Genomic DNA, 17677 nt, shown 5'->3' on the forward strand with positions numbered 1-17677 from the left:
CCTTTCGCCGGCTCGCCCAGGTGAGGAGCAGCCGAAGGGTTTCAGAAACCGAGGGGGGGGGGCCGCCCCCGCCCCGCCGGTGAGTGCCACCGCCATCCCCGGGGGCGGGTAGGGCTGGGCTTCTCCATTGCCCAGGGGGTTGCCGGTTCCCTCCCAGCCGGCTGGAGGAGGGAGGGAGCGAAGGTGCGGCGGGGTGGGGTGAGCGCTTCAGACACACCTGCCGGGGCGGTGAGGCGGCGGCGGCGGAGCGGAGCGGAGCGGGGCGCGGTGCGGTGCGGTGCGGCGCGGCGCGGCGCGGTGCGGTGCGGCGCGGCGCAGCGCAGCCCGCCCGGCGGCGGGGATGGCGGGTAAGGGGCGAGCCCCTGGCCGGGAGCAGGGGACGGGGGCTTCTCCCCGGGCCTTGCGGAGCCCTCGGGGGGCGGCGCAGCCCCGCTGTGCCCCTTCTAGCGCGGAGGCGGCTGCTGCCGCGCCCGTCGGCATCGCCCCGGGGCGGCCGGGGTTTCGCACGGGCTCTAGGCGGGGTGGTGGTGGGGTGTTTGCTCCTCTTCTCCTCCTCCTTCCCAGCCACCTGGCCTCCGGCTCGCCATTCCTCGAAGAGCGCCTTCGGGCTGGCCGAAAGGGGAAGCGCTGCCTCCCCCCCGGCCTGGAGGGGCCGCGGCGGGCGGGAGGTGGGGTACCCCGGGCGGGAGGAGGGGTACCGGCTCCCAGACCCCCGTGCCCTCTCTCTCTCTCTCTGCCAGAAGCTGGTCGCTGCTTGCACAGCCGGCTTGGGCTTCTTGGAGAAACACTTTGATTTAAAGGCATAAATCTGCTGCCGAGGAGCAGAGCTCAAAACAGCGCAACTTCTGTGACCTGCTGTTGCATCCTCCTTCTTCGTACCTGTGTCCCTGTGGCAAGCAAGCCTGTCCCAAATGAGAGAGATCAGTTTCTGCAAGAAATGCAGTTTGTTTTCTTTATTCAACTTAGGACAATCCAGATCTGTATCGGTATTTAGGCTCCTAAGCCCTTTGGTGCTGGAAATCAGACACTTGAGTATCTTTTGTGGATTCAACAATTCTCTTTTCCTGTTATCCTTCATCCAGCAGGCCCTGAGCCTCCCGTATTTCTACTTGGAGGATTAACTTCTGCATGGCTTTCTCAGCCAATCTCATTGCTGTGCTAGTTGGCTGTCTGAAATTGCATGATATCATTCTCACCACAAGAAAGAAAAAAAAAAAAACCAAAACCCAAAGAAAAGAAAAAAGAGTGGGAGATTTCCTTCCCTCTGCCTTCGTGCAACATGAACCTCTACACTACCCCTGGGCATGTTTGTGTGGCTGGGGTAGGAAAGTTGGACTTGATGCCAGCACCAGAGCAGCAGCTAACGATGCACACTGGGGAGGAGAGATGGCTTCTAGGTCTCAGAACTTTTTTGTGCTTTGCCTTGCCAGCTAAAAGGATTTGTGCTGGCCTGTGAAGTAGATTTTGTTTCTCGCTTGAGAATAGATAACGCTGGTTGAGTTGATACGCAGCTGGGAAGAGAGCTCCTTGCACATACCTGCTCATCTGGCTTGTAGAACTTAATGGAGCTGGTTCACCACTGCTCTAAGGGTTTTCAGTCCATTGACTTCAGGGGGTCCCTCTTGCTTTATTTGGTTGACAGAGGGGTTGCCTTGTTGCTGCATATTTCCAGGGCTCCACATGGATGTGTGGAAGATGCATGGAAGATGCACTTCTGTGATTCCCCTTTGGCTCCAGTACCTGTAGCCAAGGTGCTCCATGGGACGATGCCCTTGAAAACTTCAGTTTGGTCACCGATGCTTGGGGCATGCACAGGGCCAATGGATCCCCAGGGAAACCCTCCTCTCCAACCCCAGTATGAGAGAGCGTGTTCCAGGCTGTGAAACTCTTGGTCCTGAGAGTTTCCTGTTCTCAGGGATGGGGAAAAAGGGAAGATGTGTGATGGTCGGGGGGATTTAAGAGTGCTTCAGGGATGACATCTTCCCTAGACTTCCTACTCTATATGCTCCTAACTCCTTTATGCACCACTGCCTTCTGCTGTCTGCATATCTAAGGCCCTGGGTGGGCACTCAAGATCCTGCTGGACTGATTTGCATGTAAAATGGCTTCTGATGTATCTGAGTCCCATTTGTAAGACTGCCAAATCATTTGCAGGATCATACCTCGTCTCATGTTCTCCCATGCCTACTCATGCCTTTTACCCTCTGCTCCTCCATCATTCCTCAGACCTTTTCTTTCCTTTTATCCTTCCAGCCCTGGAGAATGCCCCCCTCCAAGCCTGCAGCCTCTTGGAGCAGGAGGAGGAAGAAGAAGACACCATCTGGGAGAAGATTGAGAGTGCACGGCATCAGCTGACCCGCTCCCTGAACCCTGCGAAGCTCACCCCATACCTGCGCCAGTGCCGCGTGATAGACGAGCAGGATGAGGAGGAGGTGCTGAATTCATGCCGATTCCCTTGCAAAAGCAACCAGACAGGTGGGAGAAAGCACAAGCTTGCACTTAGATGGGCCTTGTTTGTGGGGAACAACCTGGTTTTGACATGCAGTGGATGCTACCCAGCATGTGGTATTGTGGCCTCCTGGTCCCTCTCACTGCAGTGCTGCCCTGGCTTTGCTGTTCTCTGAGATGCTCTGCAGCCAGACCTTCCTTTCATCCTCTGTGCGCCTCCCCTGCACACAGACAAGGGCAGTGCTCCCACCCCATTCCCTCCTCCAGCCATTCCCATTCTTGTGGATGGAAGCAGAACTGGTGGAGATGCTACTTTGTATCATGAAGCTGGTCTATGCTGTTTTCTCTCTGGTTTGCAGGGAATTCATCCTAGCTCTTTATCCCTTCTTCCAGGTTACCTGATAGACATCCTCCGGCGCCGTGGGAAGCGAGGCTACGAAGCCTTCCTGGAGTCTTTAGAGTTTTACTACCCAGAGCACTACACCCGGCTCACAGGAAGAGAGCCAGCCCAGCGCTGCTCTATGATCCTGGGTAGGGGCAGCTTCTCCGTCCCCCCTTCAGCTGCTGCTCGCATGGGAAGGGCCAGAAATCTGTGCACGTGCATGTATAAAGCCCTGGTTCATGCTACCTGTGTGCGAGGAACCCTGACAGCTCTGTGCTCTGGATCTGGAAGGGAGGGGACCATATGTACATGTGTGATGGACCGTGGTGCCGCAAACCTGGGACAAGAAGGGCTGCAAACCCGCAGGAGAGCTTGGCACCTCTTGATGGAAAACAGAGCGTTGGGTTGCTTTTTCTTGGGGTTACCCCTGTTGCAGCAGCCAGGACCTGAGTCTCTTTTATCTCCCCCTAGATGAGGAAGGCCCTGAGGGACTAACTCAGTTCCTGATGATGGAGGTGAAGAAGGTGAGGGCTCAGCGGAAGGAGCACCTGCTGAAGGAGCACCAGCTCCAGGTGAAAAACCAGGCATTGGAGCAAGAGCAGGCCCGGCTGGAGCAGCAGCTGCAGGAGCTCCTGAAGGTGCAGGAGCGTTACCAGCGGCTGAGAGAGGAGTGGGACACCAACAGTGTGGAGCTGCTGAGGCTGAAGGATGAGAACTACATGATGGCCATGCGCTATGCGCAGCTCTGCGAAGAGAAGAACATGGCTGTGCTGCGGAGCCGGGACCTGCAGCTGGTGGTACGGCCCCGGGGAGTGCGGGGGTTGGCAGCAGGAGGCGGTGGGGGTCTGACAGCCGAGGGGGATGCATGTGGATGTCCGTGCGTGGTGGCCTGTGAGTGTGAAGGAGCTGATGGCAGGCGGGACGTGTATCAGGGTGTGCTCTTGATGGGGAGCGTGCCCTGAGTAGGGCAGAGTGTCCAAGTCATGGGCATGGCATGGGAGACTGGCTGCTGCCCTGGGGCAGCTGGAGATACATCACCAGCTCCTGCTGCAGCTGGAGGTACATCACCTAGAGGAGCCAGAACCAGCTCCTCAGAGGAGCTGCCAGGGATGCCTTCCCCAGCATCTCTTGGCTTTCTCAGCCTGGCTGTTGGTGCCATGAGATGCCCTGTCTGCTCCTGCACATGTTCGCTGCCCTGTGCTCCCTGCTCTGCTGATGGGCGCCTGCGCTGCGCCCAGGTAGCACAGGCACGCAGCAGGCAGCTGATTCTGTCAAGCCCTGTGTTTGTATTTACTCCTTCCCCGGGAAAGGGCTTGCATTTTCCTCTTTCTAGCGAGGATGTTGGCTGTGCAGCCACCCGTACACGGGGCGCTGGATGCGTGTGTGCTGCCTGGAGCTGCCCAGCCCGCCTTGCTGCTCATAGGAGCCTTTTGGCTCAGACTTCATCCCCCCCCGCCACTCCCCACCCCCTCCTTGTCTGTCTCATGATGTTTGGGAGACTCATGCCGCATACCTGAAGGAATTCGTGACTCTGCACTCCAGCTGCCAAGCTCTCACCTCCAGCAAACACGCACCCATTTCCTGCCTGGGCAAGGACAGCCCTACCTTGAAGATACAAATAACCCAGTTTTCTTGGTGCTCTGCTGCCTTCTGGCATTCCCCATACCAGTCTGGGCCTGGGCCTCTCACGCAGCCCAGCGGTTACCTTTCATTCCTCATCCTGCTCTGTCAGCCCCGGGATCCTCCCCTACCTTTTATCTGGTATTCCTGCCAATGCCAGCTCCCCCAGGCCTCCTCTGAGCAGGGAGGCGAATTGCTTGTGGGTGACTGTGGGGTGGAGAAATCCCCCTGGAAGCAAGGTGGGCCACCCTCCTGGCTCCAGGGTCCAGAACTGACCGGTCCCTGAAAGTCATTCTAAGACTTTTGGGCAGATTTGCAGAAGTAATCCAGTTCCCGACTCCCTCTTTGGCAATTTTGGCAGCGCTGCCTAGTGTTCAGTGGGTTTGATAGGTTCCCCTGCCTCATTTGCTCTGAAAGCCTTACCAGGCTGTGAAACTCTGGTTCTCTGATCAACCTCATCAGTCGTTACAGGTCTGCAAGGACCTCCCTCACTCCTAAAAGTAACTGAGCTTCCCTGTCTCCAGTGACATGTCGGTGGAGGAGTGTGAGAGCAGGCCAGGGTGTGACGATGCATCTGTGGTACCCTGCAGCCTCCAGTGGCTTGAGCCTCAAACGCTTCCCAGGCCAGAGGTGACCTCCCTGCACTGGATAGCCTCCAGTGGATTTTTCTGCTGCAAATTTGTTTCTCAGCTGTTCTAGGAGCCGGGAAGCCTTTGAGAGACTCACAGCTGCTGGCCCTGGCAGCGCACCAGAGGTCCCTGCTCCACCCAGGGTCAAGGCCAGCTGCACTGAAGATGCCGCAAGGCAGCAAGAAAGTTGTTGCACCAAGAGAGGATCCTGAAACTGAATGCGCTTATGCAAGTGCATCTTCCCCCTTTGCCCTGCAGGGAAAAGCTTTTGCGTGCAGCTGTGCTAACCTTGGCCCAATGGTAGGATAGTGCTTCACGTGGTTGCCCAGCCCTTGCTTTCCTCACCTCTGGACCCTTTTTCTGCCCAGTGTCCTCTCTGCTTCACTCTCCTGCTAAGGCAGAGGTGCGGGGCTGTGTGCGTCAGACTCTGTTTCTTCATTGGATTGTAGGTAGACCAGCTGAAATGCAAAGCAACCAGCCTAGAGGAGGAGTGCAGCCTGCTGCGGAAACAGGCATCTGCGCCGCCCCAGCGAGAGGTGGAGGAGCGGGGCCACCCTGACGCCATGTCCGAGCTGTGGGCTGAGAACCAGCGGCTCACGGCATCGCTGCAGGAGCTGCAGGGCATGTTGCAGGTACCTGACAGGGCAGGCTCCAAGTCACCTCCTGTCCTGGTGCACCCTCAGTGCTGGTGACATGGGCACTGGAAAGATGGGGGAAATCACTGTCCCTTCCTCTGAGCATATTGCTTGGCTGTGGTGGCTGCCATTGCTTCTGGGTCTGGGCAGTGATGGGTCCTTGTTTCCAGCTCTGTGACTCTTGGATGTGCTCACAAATGTAACTTTGCGTTGGAGCGCGCAGTAGATTAATGCAGGAGTGATGATGACAGTCATGCCAGTCTGCCCATCACTGCCCTGCTCTGGTGCTCCCTCGGTGCTTGTGGTGCAGTGACGGTACCCTCTCACCTCCTAGACGCCCAGTGAGGGCCCAGTGCCAGGCTCTGAGCAGATCCTGCTGGACATCCTGGAGCACGACTGGAAGGAAGCCCAAGACGACCGGCAGGATCTCTGCCAGAAACTCAATTCCCTGCAGAACGAGCTGCAGTGGGCTGAAGAGCTGAGGGATAAGGTAGAGCATCCATCACTGCCCCCATCCCTGCACATTGAGCAGTGCCTGGAAGAGAGGGGGGAGGGAAGGGGCTGGGAAGCCACAGCAGTCACTTCCAGGAGGGCTAATGCTCGCTGCTCGCTGTTGCCAGTACCTCCAGGAGGTGGAAGATCTGCAACTGAAATACCGGACGCTGCAGAAGGACTGTGATCTCTACAAGCACCGTATGAACACAGTGCTGCTGCAGCTGGAGGAGATCGAAAAAGAGCGGGACCAGGTGAATTGCTCTCCCTCCCAGTTCTCCACCTCCCAGCAGAACCAGGGCTTTTGTCTCTGCTCTGGATACCCCCTTCTTCCCCAGTGAATCTTCTCCATCCATGCCAGGGTGGGAGGTGGGGATTAGTAGTGCAGTCCTCTGCCTTTTTTTACGCTCAGCCTGGGTCCTTGCAGGCAATCCAGAGCCGCGATGGGGTGCAGCTACAATACTCCCAGAGCCTGATTGAGAAGGACCAGTACCGCAAACGCGTGCGGGCCCTGGAGGAGGAGAGGGATGAGCTCCTAAGCAAGCTGAGCCAGGCAGAAGGGCTGAACAGCACACTGGAGGCACAGCTGCAGCGGTCCCAAGGCAGCCGCAGCCTGGGCAAGGTGAGGGTGGCTAGAAAGAAGGGGGAGCAGGAAATGCAGAGGGGTCAGGGCTGATTTCTGGGGAATGCAATGGGATGATGTGTCCCTTCTCTCCCAGATGTGCAGCTCTTCCTACTCCCTCTGCTCCAACCTCAGCAGCACCTGGAGCCTCGTGGACAACCCTTCCAGCTTTACAACTGGACTTGTGGATGCACTGGGGGTTTCTACTATCCCGTTCCTGGGGGACTCAGCCATTCAGAGCATGGTGAGTGCTTGACCATGAGAGGCTGACCCTCAGCTGAGGGCAGTGGGGACCCACGCTGCTCAAGAATGGCACAGAGACATTGGAGCAGGCTCATTGTGGGGCTGTGACTTGGTGGAAGACTGGGCATGGGGCAGTGTGTAAGGTGGGAGCAGATCCCAGGTGCAAAGCTTTGTTCTCTCAGTCTCTGACAAACCGGCCAACGCTGCACCAGAGTGTGCAACACTCAGCTGGGTGGGAGAGAGGAAGAAGTGAAACTCTCTTCATCCCATATGATACCCTAGAAATCAAGAGCCTCATGTAAGATGTTCTCCTCCCCAAAAAGCTGTTTAATCTACATATGCTGGGGAAGAAATCCTAGCTCTTTTGAATCCTGTAGCAGCATCGTATTGTTTTTAAGGGAGTCGGGTTCTTTCCTTTGACTCTTTGAACTCTCATCCTAGAGCACCCTAAAATGGGCAGTCCCACAGGTTACACACACCTCTGGGTGTGCAGTGGCTAAAAGTGAGATATAATGACAAGGCTGGATATTCCCTTCAGCTGCTACTACTCCCATAGCTTGTACCTTGCAAAAAGTTGGGGACGCAGTGTCATGCATCTCTATCCGTGCTGTCTCCTTGGGAAAACAAGGTGCCCCTGGGTGTTTGGAGGGATGTGGATGATCCCTGAAGAGGCATGTGGTACCCTAGGAGCTGTTTGCAACCTAGCCCAAAGGGAGGGGGCAGGTGGTGCTGCGTGTTGGTGTTAGCAGGCATCTCTTTCTCACTCTGCCCAAGGAGGTGACTCCCGACAGTGAGAAGGATATCAACCGCCTTTCCACCTTCCCTTTCCCCCCTTGCATCGGCTCCATCCTCCGTCGGCAGCGGGAGGATAGGTGCATGCCCTACAAAAGGTGATTGCCAGGGGCTGCTTGAGGCTGTGTCTCATCCGTGGGGGTTGTGGGGGCCAGGGAGAGCAGGCTGGCAGGGGAGGGGGGAGTTTGGAGTGGGGACTGAGAGTGGGAAAGCGAGCTGGGAGCTGCGTGCTGGTTGGGGGTTGCTTCTGGGGAGTGGGGGAAGGCTGCGGGGATGGGGTTGGGAACGGGATGCAAGCAGGCTTTAGAAAAGCTGCTGCCTCACAGCTCACCTTTGTGTCTCCTTTGTAGCTTGTCCTGTGGCTCCTTTAGCAGCATTGAAGATGCAACAGGTACCAGGGTGTGGGCTTTCCCCAAAGGGCTTAGCTAAAAAGAAGTGGAGGGCTCTGCACCTGTAGCAGGGTGCTATGGACCCACACGTCCCCCCCGCTGCTATGCCAGGCACAGCAGCTGGAAAAGCTGGCTTTTCCTTTGCAGAACAGGTAGCTATTCACATCAGCTCCATTTAATTCATGGAGAGCTGCAGTGATGGAGAACTTGGTGTGGAGTTGAGGGAGTAGGTAGCAGAAGAGACAGATGCCTTTGCCCTGGGGTGTTATTGGTTCATGGTGATGGGTTGGAAATCTCCTGGAGTGGAGCTCCTGGTGCTGGCAGGTCCTGGGTGGTGCTGGTGCTGAGCTGGTGAGCTCAGCTGGTGGCTGAGCTCCTCTGGGCATATCCAGGTGGCCCTGGCTTCTGCTGCCTTCTGACCAAAATGCTGGTGAAGGGAGCGAAGATCTGCTTGTTCTCAGGAGACACAGGAAGCCCTTTCCAGGAGGGTGACTGTTCAAAGCTGCCCTGCAGCCTCAATTTCCCAGTCGGATGCTAGAAAATGCCCAGGACGGGGGTGACAGACCCTTGCCACCCTGAGAACGTGAGCTCCCTGCAGTGCTCAGAGAGGTGATGTGCCCCCTCTCTCCCTCTTGCTCTCTTTCCTAGGCAGTGGTTTTGCTAGCGCCTCGCTTGGGGCCTTCTCCTCTTCTTCCAGCAGCACCTACGCCAGGGTGAAGTCGGAGATCTGCTTGTCCACGCTTCCCAGCCGTGAGGACGTCACCAGGAGGTGACTGCTGCTCTCTGAGCTAGGCACTCTGAGCTGGCTGCCTGGGGGGATGTTTCGTGGTGCTGGGGGACCATGCTTGGGAGACCCTTCCTTTCTGCCTTCCCCCTTGTGGACTCTTTATCGCTAGTGGGAGAGGAGAGAAATGAAGATCCTGTAGTCCTTGCTTTCTAGCAGGACTCCAATTTTTTGTGCTGTGCCATTTGTTAAGGCAGGGGTGGGGATGTTGCCCTGGGCTGGACACACATCTGTCTAGGTAGGGACAGGACTGTGGGAACCCAGCTTGGCTTTGGTGTTGGGGCTGGTGGGATGGAAGGGGCTATGGGGGTTCGTAAGCTCTGCGTGTGTGCCCTGGTGATGGCTGTGAATCACAAGCTCTGTACCGCAGTGCTTAGTACAATAAACACCTTGTAGCTGGGCACTAGGCATGGGGGACCGGTTCTTAGAAAAGGCAGCAAACTTTGGTTGGTGGACTTGGTGTTTCTCCTTGCCAGGTCACTGGTGGTACAGCTCACCAGCATGGGTCACCCCAGCAACCCCTCACCCCAGGAGAAGAGGCTCGGAGCAGACATCTCCATCCTTGGAGGGAACAGGACAGGGATTTACATCCAGTGGGTGAAGCCAGGCTCACGGGTCGAGGATGCAGGACTCAGGGAAGGGTGCCGGCTCATTGAGGTGAGTCCGGGAATGAGTTAACTTTGTGGGTTTGCAAGGTACCTGGGATGATGCGAGGAGTGTGGAGTGATCCCCAGTGCAAGCTGACCTTTACCCAGCTTGAAGTCCACCTCCATTTCTCTTGTTTCCCAGGACTGCTCCCTGCCTAGAGCTTTATGCAGCACAAACACCCATCCAGGTCTCACGGTACTCAAGTGTATTTGTGCATGTAAAAATGCTGAGGCTTTCTGAAACGCTTCCTTCACCTGTGGGAGGGGAGAAACAAAAAGGAGTCACACAATTAAGATGGCAATATGGCTATACGTCCCTGGAGTTGTCTGTCACGTTGTAGCATTTCAGAGCAGTTTGCATCCTGCATCCCGCACATGCCTGTTGCGAAGCAATCAATTCTGGAGCAAGATTTCTCAGGCCTTTGTGACCCTCCTGAGCTATAGAGAATAATTGCTTTGAAGAAAGCTCCTGGAGGGAGGGAAGAGCATTTGTTTTGGCAAGAATGACACCACTTGAAATACAGCTACACTACTTAAATTAATATCCCACCTGTAACTGAAAATAAACCAGCTCTCCTGCCCCCACTCCCACACACGTTCATGCACACACATTTGCTTTCACAGCAGCCTGGCATCGAGACTGGGTGGTGGCTGGCAGCAGGTATTTCAGAGGCAGAGGATGGAACCAGAGGCCGGCTGAGGTTGCCTGGTCCTCAGGTAGAGCTTTCCCTGGGCCTGCCTCATTCTGTAACATCTCTTATATAACCCTGATGGATGAGGGAGCTGGGGGGGAGCCTGCTCTTCCAGCCCTCAGGTCTAACGGCATCGGGTCCTTGCTAGCTGAGGGTGCCGTCGTTGAAGGAAGAGGTGCTTTCCCTGGAGAACTGCACGCGGGAGGTAGCCTACCTGAGCCTGCTGCATTGGCATGAGCCCTCAAGTCTCATCTTTCAGCTGGACCTGGAAGGTAAGGCCCTGGCAGCTCAGTCTCCTTTGAGCCTGAGCTCTCTGCCTCCCTTTCCACACCCTCCACCCAGCCCTGCAGGTAAATCTCAGTTATTCTCTCTCCTTTCCTGTTTGGTCCTAGGCCACCATGTCTGACACAGGGGTTGGCTGTAGCTCCGGTAGCTTTCCCTGTCTGGTGTGACTTGTGCATCCCCTGAGTTACAGGATGGAGGTACAGACCTTCTGTCTGTTTGCCTCCTCTGCACCCCTCACCCCAATCTGTAGCATCACAGCTGTGCTGGGGACTTGGCTATCTTATCGGTGATGGTTGTCTCCTGTGTCCCTGACTGTGGTGACCTATGTCTCCTGCTCCAGGATACCAGCTGCTGCGGGAAACCCTGGAAGAAGGGAAGAAGTTTTCCGGAGACTCGTTCTACGTACGCACCAACCTGTCCCTCCTGGAGCCGTCAGACCCTTACGCGCTGTGCGTCAAGTGTCGGGAGATCCTCCACGTCACGGACACCATGCACAAAGGCCGGTTGGAGTGGTACTGCTCCCGCGTTGATCCCTTGACCATGAGGGACCTGGACAAGGGGACAGTGCCCAACTACAGCAGGTAACTAGGGTGAGGAGGAAGGCAGGGGGTACCTGGAGTACCTGCCTCGTTTATCTGTGGTGAGCATCCCCTAGGAGTCCTGAGGGGTGCAGACAGGCCTCTCGGTAGTATGGGCTGCCCAAGCCTTGTATGGGTGACCAGTGCGGTAGTGTTTGAGTGCCCTTGAGAGACTGGGAGATTGAGTGAGAGCTTTGATAGGTCTATACTTCAGTAGGTCTCTGTGGGCTTTGGCGAAGAGGGTCACAGCAGGCTACGGTCCCTGGGGGCTCTAGAGTTGCTTGAGTGCAACCTCTCTGTCTTTTCAGGGCTCACCAGCTTTTGAAGATGCAGGAGAAGGGCCAGATGCCTGGGCAGCAGAGGGGCCACAGAAATAATGTAAGCCAAAGAAGCCAGCAGTGAGAGCTGTGTATGTGTGCCTATGGCCACCCCACCACCTTGGCACGCAATCTGCCCCACTCTGTTGGTAAACCAACTCGTATAGAGGTGGCAGATGGGTTAGCAAGCAGAGCAGGTGCTTATAGCCCAGGCACTGTTACTGCTTTGTGGCTGCTTTCCTACCCCCTCCCCACTTCCCAGACTGAACCTGATGGGTGGCAGGCCCAGTCTCATGCTTTTTGTACGTGCGCTCCATCCGCTTTCCCAGCGGGTGTTCTGCAGCCAGCTCTGCGTGTGTGTGTGCACGCGCGTGTGAAGTGGTCTATGCTCTCAGCCTTATTGCCCTCACTTTCTTCTCAGCTAAAGAAACGGGCCTTGGACCAACTGCGCCTGGTGAAGTCCAAACAGCACAGGAGCCCAGAACAGCCCCCTCAGCAGCTGTGGCTGGATCCCTGCTCAGGTGAGCTGTTACCCCTGCGCCTGCCCCATCACTCTTGGAGACCCAGTCATACCCTGTGGACACTGAAGAGACATTGGCATCTGGGATGCCTCAGCGTCTCTGCCCAGGACCCCTCTTATAACTCTGCTAATGGGATTTTGGGAAGCCTGTGCATATTTAAAGCCCCTGCTCCTTTTCCCTGGTTTTCTGGGGCTTTTCGTTGCTTCTGTGGTTCTTGGGGTCATCTAACTTTTTGTGGAGAATAAGCTGGTGTGTAACTCAAGGGAGTCCCAGGAAATGGGCAACGGGGGCTGCAGCCAGGGTGTCTGCCTGTGAGTGAGTGTTGTAACCAGGGTAGGATCTCTCCTGGGACATAGGATGGTTGGTAGATGCCTCCATGAGTCGGGATGAGGGGATGGTACAGGAAGAATGGGATGGTCTGTGGGCTGGTCACAGGCTGGTCTTCCGTGTTCTCACCTTTGACTTTCTCTTCTTCATTCCTGTCTTCCAGACCCAGACATGAACCTGAAGCCTTACAGCCTGGTGCGCCCTGTGATGGTCAAGACACCTCGTCCTGTGGTGCTGTCACCTAACTGCATTGCACCACGGCTCATCAGGAACCTGCTGGACTTGCCCACCTCTCGCCTGGACTTCCATGTGTGTCCAGCAGGTAGGCAGCAATGAGTGGTTGACATGTCCAGGGCTGTTTTAGGAGCCTGTGGCTGAGTGAGGTAAAGTGGGCAAGTCTCCTACTTCCGACGGCTGCTTTCCTCTTTTACCTCCTGCCACTTCTTAGCCATACAGTGGGAAGGTAAGATGTTGCTCAAAGAGGTCACTTCTGTGGAGGCCTTGGTCAGCCCAATTCAGGGAAGAGGTGCTCTTAGTCTTGGAAGTATGAGATGTGGTCTCCTGGGACTCTTGGAAAGCCCATGAGGTGTTTCTTCAGCAGCTAAGTGTGGGGGTCTCTCAGTCTTCCCAGACAATACCTGTTGACAGGTCACCTTTTGGGGCTGAGTGTCTGCAAGGTGTTCCCTCCTGTTTTTAACTGTGTCCTATCCCTTTGGCCCACAGGGAAGCCAGCCCTCCCTTCTGGTCTCCTGGGGCATGGGGATCCTCTCTCTCCCCTTGAGTGGGTGGCGGTGGCATTGCCTTGCTGCTCTGGGTGGCTCTTTCCAGAGATGAAACCCCTGGCTGAGGTGGGATTTGCAGGTTGACTTCATACCAGCTCTTCTTCCCCAAGAATGAGAGGATCCAGCCTTAGTGCGGTTGTCTCCTTCCTTCTGCCAGCAGTGTGAGGCTGACACACCGCTGCAGAGGCTGCTGGGGAAAGGGCTTTTTTCCCATAGGGAATTTTCACAGACGGCAGCTCCTTCTTTCCCCTTTCCTTCTTCCTTCTCTATCTCTCTCTTTTCCCCGTATTTAGAGTTCTCCCTTTGCTAACTGTAGGACTGAAAAATGAGTCCGTATATTTTTTTTCGGGGGTGGTGATGGAGGTAATGAAAAATCTCTAGTTTGCTGAAGAAGGATAGCTCTGCAAATTTTGGCTGCTGGGCTCCTGATCCAAGTGTCTTGGCCATATATCCTGTTCTACTGAGCCCTCTGCAGGGTCTTCCTCACATTGCATGGGGACATGTTTCGAAGCCGTTACTGTGGCTGGGGACTTCACACCAAGGGAAAAAACTCCGTTCTCCCCTCTCAGTTTTGCCTGTTGCGAGGGAAGAAAGGCAATCCGGGAGCGCTGAGCCAGTTCTCTTTTCTTTGCTACCTGTATTTTCCCTTGGAGAACTCCCCAGCCAGTGCAGAGTTAGTATAGGCCAGCCCACAGGAACCTGCTGCCCCCAAAGGAAACAGATGGCTTTGTGGGATCCAGCTCTACCTGGGAAGTACCACCAGGCAGAGGCAGCAGAGGATGCCCAGCCAGCCTGGGGCTTGGGAGAGCTGGAACATGTGCTGGACCCAATTCCAAACATGCCTTCTCCTAAATACATTACTTTGTTCCTATCTTAGGGGTGAGCAGCTCCTGAAAACCTTGTTAGGTTTCCCTGCTCATGTTTTAGTGGCAGTGTGGGCAGCTGCCTAGGGCAGCATGGCCAGCAGGGAGAGTCTGGTGCCTGCTTCAGCCATGCTGCAAAGCCTGTGGCTCTCAAGTGAGGTCTCTGTGTGTGCGTTGTCTCGTCTTCTAGTGGGAATTACCAGGGGCACCTGGCAGCCATTGCTTCGACCATGCCGGACCTTGCTGTCCTGCCAGCTCTGCCCCCAGTTCTCTATCTCTGCATCACCTCTCTGCTGCTCTCCTGCCTGGCGTTGGCTTGGCTGCTGGGTGCTGTCCTTCTGCCTCCGAGCAGGGGGAGGTGGCTCAGGCTGCCACCAGCAAAAGGGGGTTCAACTTGCCCCCCGTCTTCCTCCCACTCTCCCACACCAAGATGCACCCTCCTCTTGCTTCCCCAGCCCTGCCACTCACTGGAGCCAACTACAAGCCCATGCAGCTCACAAACCCTGCAGAAAACCTACCCGGCAAAATAAAGTGATTATTTTTCTGCCATACTCTGTTACGGAGGGGGTGGGACAGTGTGGCAGTGGGGAAGGGGGGATACTGGCTGTGAGCTGGCTTAGGCTGCTGTGGTACTGCAACACGAGTGCTGCTCTTGCCCTGCAAGGTGTCTTCAGCTGTGATATCTTGCTTGTTCTGTACGCAGAAAGCTGCAGGAGATCCATGCCAACATGTAATGTTGTATAATTAGACTTGCTCTCCAGAATCCATAAACAGTGAACTCGATAAGCATCAGCGCAGCAATAAACGTGTGGTAGAAAGTGCATGTAAAAGGGAGAAGGGGCTGATGTCTTCCTTTTCATATCTCCTCTTGGCTTGCAGAGAAGCTGGCAGAAGGGGATCCCAGCACTACCCACGCTCAGCAGCACCCTGTGTCTAGAACTGCCCCCCAGGACCAGAGGGAGAGCGAGCGAATCCGCATGATCCGGGAGGCGATGGGGAAGGTGCTGAGCTGTTTGGTGTGGGGAGAGAGGGCCAGGATGGGGAACCCCGTTCAGATTGGAGGAGAGGAGGAGACAGCCGAGCCGGCGGAAGAGGGAGGGTGGCGTGGTGATAGAGAAGGAGCTGCTTGCTCGGGGACTCTGTAATTTGGAGGGTCCAGGTGCTGTGTGGTTGTGGAGCAGCAGATATGGACTTTTCCCTGAGCCTCTGTTGAGCTCAGGTAGAAGAAATGGCATACTGGGGATTCGCGGTGGGAAACGCCATACGCAGAAGTGACCTCCCTCCTCTCACATTCCTCATTTTCGCCAAAGCGGCAACGGCTCTGCTCAGGGCAGACAGCGAAATGTGGGGCTGTGGGTGACAATAGTGACAAAGGGGATGTGAAGATGGGCTGTGGCTGAGCGAGGGGTCTGGTCAGCTCTTGGGTGGGGTTGGCAGTGATGGAGTGGGTCACCCTGCTCTTTAATTCTCTCCTTCCCTCTTGGCCCTGTCCATAAATCCCACATTTAATGGAATTACTATTGGAAAAGCAATGATATTTCACAGTATGGGGTTTGATTTAATGTAGCTGTCAGGGGCTGGGGTTATTTTTTCTCTATTTAAATCAGTAAATCTATTCAATTTCCCTTCCAGAATAAACACTGCCTGCTAGAGCTGGGAGTTCAGAGTGTAAGGGATCTAATTAAAAGTGAAATATACCCCATCGTTATCCATGTCGAGGTCACCGAGAAGAACGTTAGAGGACTCAGGTAAGAAAAGACGGAGTGTCATGGACGAAGGGTATCGTGGGAGGAGAGGGAAGCCCTTGTCTCTGTTCAGATGATCCGGATGAGAGCACTTGCTATGTGTCTTGGGGTTGGCTGCTGTGAGGGGAAAAAGGGCAGGAAAATCAGCTTTGTGTATGTGTGAGGGAGTTCCTGGGTGTTTTTGCCACCCCATCTCTCTACGCCAAGGGTAATGCTTGTCCCTGTGTTTTTCCCAGGAGCTTGCTGGGCAAGGCAGGCCAGCGGGACTCGGAGGTGCTGAAGGTGTGCCGCAGTGCAGACCAGGCTCTCCACACGCTGCCGTGCTCCTGGGCCCGCGTGGAGCCCCACGCCTGGAGCCACACCGAGGAGCTGCCCAAGGTGGTTCGGGGATGCATCTTCCAGGAGCAAACCCGCCCGCTGTGGATCGAGGAGGGCGATGACTGAGCTGGGGGTAGCAGAGTGGGCACTGCCAGCTACCGTCCCCAAGAGATGTTCTCGGAGGTCCCTGCCTCCCCAAGCTCCACCAGGAAGTGTGTCCTTCCTCCCCGAGGGGATGCCGGCAGCAAAGGCCCCAGGGGTAGCCCTTCTGGTCCCCTTGAGGCCACCAAGAGCTGGGGAGTAACACATGCTGCCTCCCCAGTCTGAGCTTGCTTTATTTTATTGCAGAGACATCTTCCACTGTCATGGTGGAAACCACACTTGTGGGCTGTTCCCCATCACCTTGGGCTGCCCTTGTCTCTGGTATGTGGTCAGATCGCCAGATGGGGAACGTGGGGGGACTGTGTGGGCTCAGGCTATGTAGGAGTATATCTCACACACATTTGAAGCCCTCCTCCCATCACCTCCATCTCTCCTGCCCTGCGGCACTGTGTGCTCTGGGTCCCCTCTTCCCCTGTCTACCTCGCCTCTGGCCCCGCGGCGCAGGGAGCGTGGCTCGTGTACCAACGCCCCGCCACGGCTGGAGTGACACTAAGCTTGCAACAAACCCTTGTTTTATAGGAGCTGTACTCTTTATTGCTTGTAAATTATTAATGGAGCCTTTTATTGCCAAACCCCATATAAAGGAGAATTAAATACCATTCATAATGGGAATGGGTGGCAGGCTATGGGCTTGTGTGTTACTGGGAAGGTTCGAGTGATGCATGATGGGGTGTTTTTCTCCTTCTCTAGCTGAGGCCCAACTGCCCAGCCCTCCAGGGGAAGGAGGGAGCACTGCTCTTGCTGTTGTAGGGCAGGAAGAGGTGTGGGGAGAGGACAGATTGAGCATGCCACAGACCTAGCTCCCTCCCATTTCTACTTGCCTCCTGTTTTTCAGTCCCTTGCCTCTCCCTAGTGCTGATGTTGGCCAGGTTGCTCTGGGAAAGCTAGGGAAACGCTCACTTGATGTGTCTGGCTGAGGTCCCTAGAGCTTTGCATCCCTCCATGCTCTGATTATCATGAAGTGACAAGCCAGCCACCTTGTCCTCCTGGGGGACAACAGTGAGACTGAGCTCAGCCATGCTGCCAGAAGAGTGGGGATCCTCTTGCCCTTCCAGTGGGGGCTGTTCTTACCCTGACATGGGGCTGAGTGGCTTCAGACTCTGGCAGAGGGAAGATGGAGGGTTTGGGTAGCAGCAGCCATGCTCACCCACCCTAGCACGGTCCTAACTGCTAACCAATTGCCGTCATCAGCCCTGCTATGGCAAAGGGGTGCCAGGATACCCGTGCCATGGAGAGGTGGTGGTAGGTGGTCTTTCCTGGGCCATGCAAGAGGAAAATGGAGTCTTTGGCTCTGGGAGGCTCTGTGGGGCTCCATGAGGCACGAGACCAGGCAGAGGGCTGAGCCTACTGCTCCTGGGGTTAATGGGAGAAGATGGGCAACCAGCCCCAGAGCGTTAAGTCCTC

At 55.8% G+C, this 17677-nt stretch overlaps 1 protein-coding gene across 2 annotated transcripts; it reads left to right on the plus strand.

Moving 5' to 3' along the window:
- Nucleotides 1-289: 289 nt before the first annotated feature.
- Nucleotides 290-16854, plus strand: CARD10 (caspase recruitment domain family member 10). Of its 2 annotated transcripts, none has more exons than XM_087766114.1 (21): nt 290-347; nt 2254-2475; nt 2842-2979; nt 3302-3627; nt 5529-5711; nt 6049-6204; nt 6335-6460; nt 6634-6828; nt 6926-7072; nt 7846-7961; nt 8214-8254; nt 8901-9021; nt 9513-9693; nt 10524-10647; nt 11001-11241; nt 11547-11616; nt 11977-12076; nt 12567-12725; nt 14928-15049; nt 15681-15796; nt 16030-16854. In XM_087766114.1, the coding sequence occupies exons 1-21, from the start codon at nt 341-343 to the stop codon at nt 16235-16237; spliced, it is 3099 nt and encodes a 1032-aa protein (XP_087622240.1). In that variant the 5' UTR covers nt 290-340; the 3' UTR covers nt 16238-16854. The 2 variants fall into 2 exon arrangements, with proteins under 2 accessions (XP_087622240.1, XP_087622241.1); XM_087766115.1 differs by having other exon boundaries at nt 7849-7961.
- Nucleotides 16855-17677: the final 823 nt, after the last annotated feature.

The sequence above is a fragment of the Nipponia nippon genome, unplaced genomic scaffold, assembly GCF_047370975.1.
Source record: "Nipponia nippon isolate SJK-2023a ecotype South Korea unplaced genomic scaffold, ASM4737097v1 scaffold_3, whole genome shotgun sequence".
Taxonomy (NCBI): domain Eukaryota; kingdom Metazoa; phylum Chordata; class Aves; order Pelecaniformes; family Threskiornithidae; genus Nipponia; species Nipponia nippon.

Excerpts from the sequence above, each read along its gene's own strand:
- CARD10 (XM_087766114.1), top strand. Across the intron at positions 5,712-6,048 it reads AGCTGCAGGGCATGTTGCAG|ACGCCCAGTGAGGGCCCAGT; the intron begins GTACCTGACAGG and ends CTCACCTCCTAG. Across the intron at positions 12,077-12,566 it reads GTGGCTGGATCCCTGCTCAG|ACCCAGACATGAACCTGAAG; the intron begins GTGAGCTGTTAC and ends CCTGTCTTCCAG.